This window comes from Protobothrops mucrosquamatus, unplaced genomic scaffold (genome assembly GCF_001527695.2).
Source record: "Protobothrops mucrosquamatus isolate PMUCROS unplaced genomic scaffold, P.Mucros_1.0 scaffold_177, whole genome shotgun sequence".
NCBI lineage: Eukaryota > Metazoa > Chordata > Lepidosauria > Squamata > Viperidae > Protobothrops > Protobothrops mucrosquamatus.
Window position 1 is genome coordinate 1,936,484 of NW_015386253.1, and position 8,446 is coordinate 1,944,929.

The 8,446-nt window shown below is 41.7% G+C and overlaps 1 protein-coding gene across 1 annotated transcript in view; it reads left to right on the forward strand.

The window, feature by feature from the left end:
• Positions 1 to 8,446, forward strand: part of ULK4 (unc-51 like kinase 4) — a 173,271-nt gene that overhangs the window by 63,141 nt on the left and 101,684 nt on the right. The window contains exons 21-22 of the mRNA XM_015822838.1: positions 177 to 304; positions 4,032 to 4,165. Of these exons, the coding sequence (XP_015678324.1) occupies positions 177 to 304; positions 4,032 to 4,165 (262 nt within the window). The remainder of the gene's footprint in view (positions 1 to 176; positions 305 to 4,031; positions 4,166 to 8,446) is intronic.

The following is an 8,446-nucleotide window of genomic DNA, read 5'->3' on the forward strand; positions in this document are numbered from 1 at the left end:
GATCAGGGAGATCAGGGATGACTGACACACTAATCAAAATTAACTAATCAGCTTTTCCCCAGTCCGTCTCCAATACCTTGATCATTATATTTCATTGGTTGTCTTGTTTAGATCCATATACATCTCTATATGTTTATATTTCCCACTGAATCAGTGTTTGTACTTTTTCTGTCCAGGACCTTGTATCTACAGTTATTCGACTACTTGAAAGTCCTTCTACTGTAATTAGAGCAAAAGCTTTTTTGGTGTTACTGCAAATTTTAACTAATAATAAAGAGATGCTACTCCTGAGTTGCCAAGCAAGGTACAAGATTCATAAATATTTTAATTTAACATAAAAATATTCAAAACTTTTTACTGTGGATTGTTTCATATTAATGTATATTTGTTACATTCCGTTGCTGAGGCAATGCTGAATGATCTGATAAATTACTATCACAATTATCAAGTGTGAGTTCTCTGGTTGCATTTATTAAATGCTCTGTACAGCTCTGTAAACTTTTACAGATCTATATTATTATACTACTTTTAGTAAATAAGTAATTGAAACATGACTTTGTGATACAGATTATTGTGATGTTTCAGGAATTCCTACATGAGCAGACCAAGGAAAACTGGAATTTGCAGTTCTGCACACTGCTAAGGGATTGGTTAATTAAAAATCAGCCAGAGTTGCTAAGCTGCATTTATTTGTCCTTGTGAAAATTCTTTTTTTTTTTAAAGTTTTATTGATTTTCTAATTTTACATTTAAGTATTTAAAAAGCAACATGGCGGCTGGGTTAACTGATAATTCAATAATATACAAGTATCTTTAATAGAAATCTAAAAGTACCACATTAAATATTTCCTCTCTTTTCCCCTTAGCATTTACTATCTCATTTAAACTAATACAATTCTTATTATATCTGCTGAATAAAAATAACATTCTTACAGTTATCAATAATTTTTAGCTTATACATGTCCTAGTTTTTTTAACATTCAGTCTTTATAGACAATCAATGTCCTAATTAGTTTTCCCAATTTTGAATTTCCCGTTAATATTTGAATTTGACATTTATTGGTTATAATTTCCAGATTTTGAATAACCAAAATTCCCATTATCAAATTCATCACAAAGTCTAATATTTAGGATACACATCTTATCTATTCAAACATATTCTATTTCTCACCATCTTACATCATCTTATTAGTAATACAGTATAACATTCTTATTTTCTACTAGCTGTACCTGGCCACGCGTTGCTGTGGCTCAGTCTGGTTAAATGGAAAAGAAAGAAAAGAGAAAGCGCATGTTTGTAATATGTTTAATTTCACAATGCTTGTGGGTATGCTTTTAAGTTGGATTCAGAACAGCTTCTAATTGACAAGATAATTTTGGAAAAAAATGTAAGAGAAGGAAGACCACGTTGAATGTATTGGATTGATTACAAGAATGCATTTGATTCCTTGTCACAGGATGGAATAATCAAGTTCCTAGAAATAAAAGAAGTAGGTAGCAATATCAGAAGCTTTGTGCAAAGATCAATACCATCGCAGTAGACACAATTGCTGGTCAATTGTGATAGATTAGGAGAGGTTAACATCAATAGAAGAATCTTTCAAGAAGACTCATAGAAATTGTATGGAGAAACACCATCTCAAATGGAATTGCTGCTCAACATTGCCATAGATATATCCAAGATATTGCAATAGAGTTTGAACTAGACAAAACATAGAATCACAGGGTGAAAGGATCTTGGAGGTCTTCTAATACAGGGCTTTTCAACCTTTTCAGAGATTGTACCACTTTTAGGATATGGCAATATTCGAGTACCACCAGTCGCCTAGCAGATGAGCGTGGCCTGCTCGATGCCACTCACTGGACACAGCTGACTCAAGACAGCTGGATCGGAATGGAACAAGTCGCACCAGCTAACTCGATGGGGGACAACTCAGTGCCCACAAACTCCTTGCCTCCCCAAACTGCTAGCAGCCAAGCACATGAGTGTGCATGCACACACACACACACACACACCACATTCCAGGTTTGGGGATTTTTATCCACAGAGCAGGAGAGGGCCTTCTTTCCAAAGCCAGGCATGATTGGCAATTTGCTAGCTCAGATGTGGATACAAGTCTCCAAACTTGGAATCTTTGTATGTGTGTCTGAGTGTGTGTGTGTGTAGCATGCTAAAGAGCTGTTATTTTCCCAATCCCAGACATCGTTGGTGTTTCCCTGTCTGGTGCCCCCTCCCAACAAAGCAGGAGGTGGAGGACGTTTGCAGGAAGCAGTTTCCTCCGAGTCCTGTCTTGACAGATCTCTGGAGAGCAAGAGGAGGCGGCAGGGGAGCAGCGCTCCCAGGTCTGCACAGGGGAGGCTGACCCTTCTCGAAAGGGAATTCTATTTCCAATTGTGCGTGGTAAGGATGCTGGCTTGTTAGGGCAGCCTTCCCTCACACAGTTCCCCTGCCACCCCCTCCTCCTCTCCAGAGATCTGCAGGGGAGGCAGAGATCTGGAGGGCAAGGTGCAGCCTCCATATTGGCCACTTTTATCTCTCCAAGCCCTCCTCGATTAAACATACATTATATATAAATTAAAACACAGCCAGAAAGAAAACATAGTTAAATCATTAATTACAGCTCTTTACATATTTTCTGGAAAAACCGCCTTTATTGATGTTAGGAAGGAAGAGCAAACCTTATTAAGGAACTCTTAACAAGAAGGGAATTGAAGACCCCAAAAGGTCTCGTTCTTTCTAATCTGCCTTCCCTTTGAGTCTTTAGTTCTCATTATTTTATTATTATGTGTTTAAGAAGAAGATCAAAGGCCTCCGTAGCTCAGGATACTCACCTTAAAATCAGAACCCAGAAAAATTTAGTTAATCCACAATACCGCCCTATGAAGAATGAAGATAATCTTTGGGCCCTGAGAACATGCAGGTGTCAAGTCAGAATATTAGTGGCACACTTGTCAGCAACTGAAAGTGCATAAATTCATGTACTTTCCTGTCTCACAATTCAATCTATAACATCCTTTAATTTTCAGGCACATCTTTTTCTCATAAACTTAAAAAACCAACAAAGTAATTATCAGGAAAAATAAATCTAGCACTCCTGAATTCTTTCCCCAAGGGGGAAAGGAAAGTTTACAGCCTGCAAGTTGCTAGCAAAGTCATCAAAGAACATAGTTATTGCTGCTAAAGAAAAGAATAAACAGCAAATCAATTTTGCAGCTCTCTCCTGTGACTACATCCTCTTACCTCCAGAATGTGGCCTGGGATTACACAAGGGGCTAGGCAAAAATCCAATTGAGTAGTTTGCAGCCAGGTGTTCAGTACAGACCTTGCCAATATGATTTTATAGCCCAGGAAGGGATAGGAAAAACTAAGGAAAACTTTGCAATCAATAAATCATGGTGGACTTCGCTTGTTTTGCCCTATTTTGATTCTCCTCCCCAGTAACAGCCCATCGATTTTAGAACTGCATGGCCATAAAGATAGAGGCCTTCAGCCTCCCAATCCCTGCTTAGAGAGGGATTTGCATTTCGGCGAAAGTCAGGCCATATCCCCCCAATCAAAGGAAAACCCGGAATCCAGCGGGCCAGAAGGCAATCCAGCCACTGCGCCCCTCCGGTTAGCCTCTTACAAGATCTGATGGAGCAACTTATAGTGTCATATTTCCTCTGCTTCGTTGTTATGGAATTGCTTATCCAGTAACAGGTTTCTATATTTAATGTTAATGCAGTTGCCACCATAGGACGAAACTGTAGATAATATGTTGAAAACTGGACTTCATATGGAAGCAAAATGGTGTAATTCCACATTACTAAATAACCAACTGCTGTTTATGGTCTAAGTGGCTATTATCACTACTTGAATAATTACCTCTGGTTTAACTGTTACAGAATTAAGATTCTGGTTATTCAGAATTACCTCCAAAACAACTGATCCGAAAATTGGTTTCTTAACCAGGTGTAAATATTATATAAAGTTAGTTTCAATCATCTTTTGGAGAAATGTCAGGATTTTTTTTGTCTATTTTTTGAAAGCAGATTGGTGATGTATATAGAAAGGGACAGCCAAAAAGCTACACCAGGAAAAGAGCAACAAAGCAGCAACGAATACTTGTCAGGATGCCTGGATCTTCTCATCTTTCACATTGTGCAAGAGCTGCCATTACTGCTAGGTAAATTCTGTTGCTTTATTGTTAATTAACTTCTCCTTTTGTTTTTCATTTTTTTCCTGTAAACTATTTTACAACAATACCTGGAAAATCTTTCAGTACTGTCCACTGACAATGAACTGCAAATATTCCCCATGTCTCATCTTTTAAAACAAAGCTGAAAGTGCAAGTGCAAAATGATGTGCATTGAGGCTAAATATCCTAACTATTCATACAGACCAATAGGATCAGAGAATCTTAGAATAATGTTAAACAGTTTGATAAAGATTTTGACAAACTGAGTATGTACCATTAAGAAAAGCCAACAGCATGTTAGGAGTAATAAGTGTTATTAAAAATACAGATCATAATGCTTTTATGGTTTGACTGTATCTAATATATCGAATGCAGTTCGGGTCACCACACTTCATAAAGGATATGGTACAGAGGAATGCTACCAAGATAATCAAGTTTCTGAAACAGCTTCCATATGAGGAAAGGTTGCAACATCTGGGGTTTTTTTTAATGTAGAAAGTAGGCAAATGAAAGAATATTTGATTTGGGTGTAGAAAATTATGCATGGTATGATAAGGTGGACAAGGAAAAGGTGTTTTTTTTCTAAAATATTAGAACCAGAAATCACCCAGTGAAATTAAATCCTGAAAGAATCAAGACAGACAAAAGGTAATATGTTTCAACAGAACATGTAATTAAAATTTGAAATTAGCTATCATGAGATGTTGTCAGAATCCAGTTACATTTCCTTTCTATCTATCTCCTCTGATCTAAAACCAATTCTCACCCTTCCCTGGATTCTGCCATACTCCCAAGGGGGAGAAGGGAATATGCATGCGGGTTTATTGCTTTCACTTCCTCTATCCACTACAAAGTAACCTTTTGTTTATTCGCTTTCGTGTCTGCTAACTATTACAATGTAACAAATTGCCTCCTATACTTTGCACCCCTCTGAACTTCTCCCTACCGGGCAGCTAGGAAAAAAGGAAGGGGAAGAGATACAAACCTCCAGGACCTGGTTTATTTCTCCGTCCCCAAAATGAGGTGTGAAGAGCTGTGGTATGATCGTGCACAAATGGAGCCGGACTGATGTTATCTTTCCTTTCCCACCGATGAATTTAACATCTGGGAATTTGCCGGTCTGAACTGCCTGGACGAACTGTGGGGTGAGGTTTTCTTAGGGACACTTTAAAATATCGATCTGTAAGGGAATCCCTCAGATCCTGTCTATTATGCCTGCTATCAACTACTCTTAATAAAAGTTCCTGTTGGAAGAAATTGTTTCCAAGTGTTCTGCTTTCTTAAGATATGGGTTGAAGTGGGTCCTTACATTAGACAGGATCTGCAGTAATAGTCAACCTGGAAGGAAGAATCTTACCGGGGGACTTTGCAAAAATTACAATGCAGGCAGGAAAGAAAGAAAACCCCGCGGAAAGGGAGGCTTCCCTCCGACCGAGATTCTGCCAGCTGTCGGGATCCGAAATGCCATACTCCTCAGGAGAAGAGGTGGTGGAGATGTGCAACCACAAACCTCGATGGTCAATGGGTGTTGGAAAGAAAGGCGAATGGGAAAACAGATCAAGAAAGGTGACCCTGAGACGGGGCAGCCACCAACCAGAATGGAAGCAGGAGATGGAGAAATCCCTGCACGTTAGCGAAGAGGAAGAAAGTTGTGCACAACATTCGAACTGGATCCTAGAGAAAGCTATTGACCTGATGAAAAGAACCCTCGGCTCTCTAGGGGAGAAGAAATCTGAGCCCCGCGGCCACACCAGCACCTGGAGCTGCAGCTGGAGAGACACTGAGGGGAATCGGAACCTGTAGTCCCGGGGACATCTGCTGAACCAGCAGCTACCACTTCAGCAGCTACCACTCCCTGCCGACCTGCAGATGGCGATCAGGTTGGAAAACAATACCGCCGATGGCGAAGGCACCGATCCATTCAAAGATTCCCGCTGCTGGACGCGAAATTCAAGGGAGAGCTGCCACGCTTGGGGTTTTTCCTAACCCAAGTCCTCAGCTACACGGAAGAATACGGGCAGGACATCCCCAGCAACAAAGCCCGTATCCGTATCGTGCAATCCGCTCTGAATGGACCGGCCGCAGATTGGGTGGTGAATTGATTCCAACATCCCAGAGCTCAACGACTTCAACTGTTTCATGTCCTCTCTGAGAAGGCGATTCGAGGACCCCCTGGCTGATCGCAAAGCCCGTGAAAGAATCAAAACAGTGAGGCAGGGCAGACGCTCGGTAGCCGAATATACACAAGAATTCCGGACCACTGCCAGCAAGCTGAACTGGCTGGAAGACATCCTTAGCCATTTCAAAGATGGCCTAAATTACGACCTGTATGATGCTTGCCTGCCTCAGGGGGATCCACACCAACTCGATGAATGGTAAGTCCTGGCAGAGGAAGCAGACCTTGATCTACTGAAGAGACACTGCCGAGGAAAATGATGGGGCCGCTTGCCGCCTGAGCCGACGCGCGAGCCAGCGAAACCACCAGTTACGGCCAAGAAGTCAACGGGCTGCTTCAAATGCAGAAGAGAGGGGCATTGGGCTGTAGAATGCCGCTCGAAAGCCCATCAGCACAACCCAGACCGATACCGGCCAGGAAATCCGGGAAGTCCCCAGCCAAGCCAAAAGAACCCACCATGAGAGCGATAGAGGCTGTGGAGTCCCCAAACCCTGCCCAACATGGGGAGGAAACTCCAGCCTACACTGCAGGGCCGGCGGACACCTCAGAAGACAGCTCAGAGGGTGAACCCCTGGTAAGTGAAGCCATTGCACCCCTCCTCAAGACAGTGACTATATTAGCTCCCTCCATGCCCAAAGCTGTCAAAGTGAAAGCCTTAATAGACTCTGGCTGCATCCGCTGCCTCATTAGCCCAACGCTAATGGGGAACTTGGGCATTCCGGTGAGGAGGCTGAAACAATCAATCTCATTTGGCCAGTTAGATGGGTCCATAGCAGGGGGGGGGTGCCAGCTACCCTAGCCACTTTATCAGTCCGCCTATCCCTGGGAAACTATGAGGAAGACATAATGTTTGTAGTGATCCCAGGCATTGAGTGCCCAGTGATCCTAGGGCTGGAATGGTTAAAGAAATGGAACCCCTGGGTAAATTGGAGGACGGCAGAAATCAATTTCCCAAAGGGGACCCTACGGACTTAAAACCCCAAGGAGTCCTACCAAATTTAAGAATGGAGAAAGCATCAATGGGAAAAGAAGAGGGGCTACCCAAAATACCAGAGGAATACCGAGACCTTGCTGAAGTTTTCAGTGAGGATAGGGCGGATGAGCTTCCCCCTCACTAACCCACGGATTGTGCCATAGAATTCAAGCCCGGGGCAAAACTCCAGAAGCCCAGACTCTATGAGTCCTAAGGAGAAGGAGGAAATGGAAAGATTCATAAATAAAAACCTAGAAGGGTTATCGAACCTGCCAAGCCTAAAGTAGCCGCCCTGGTCCTCTTTAGAGAGAAGAAGGACAGCATTTTACGCTTGTGCCTGGATTACCGCACCCTGAATGCAATCAGTAAAAGCAACCTACCCCTCATGAATGACATGTTATCCCACCTCTCGAAAGGAAGAATTTTCACTAAACTAGATCTAAGGGGAGCGTATTAAGCGCATTAGAATTAAGGAAGGGGATGAATGGAAAACCGCATTTAATTGCCCAATGGGGTGCTACCAATTCAAAGTTTTGCCGTTTGGACTACAAGAGGCCCCTGCAGTATTTATGCAATTAATCAATGAGGTACTAAGGGAGCACCTATTTAAGGGGTTCCTGATTTATTTAGAAAACATCCTTATCTTCACCGAATACAAAGAGGATCATGTACTATAATTGTGCAAAGCATTTTGAGGTGCAATTCATAAATCATGAGTCATGAGCAAAGAACCTCCCAACACTCAACATTATTATGATGGTATGGTACAATCTATTTTCTAGATTGTCTCTGGATACATAACTATATCACTTAGAGATCAGTCCCCCTAAAGCAGAGGTCCCCTACTTTTTTGGCACCAGGGACCGGTTTCATGGAAGACAATTTTTCCATGAACTGAGGGGAGGGGGGGTTTCAGGATGATTAGGTAGGGATGATTTTAGAAGCAATTTTAATTGGAAACACAGCCGTCAATATTTGGTTTTTAATTCGGTTTTTATTGGGGTTTATATTGTTGTATTTTTGTATTTTTTGTATTTGTGTATAGTATCTGTTTTTTAAATATGCTGTGAACCGCCCTGAGTCCTATGGGAGAAGGGCGGTATATAAATTAAATTTGAAT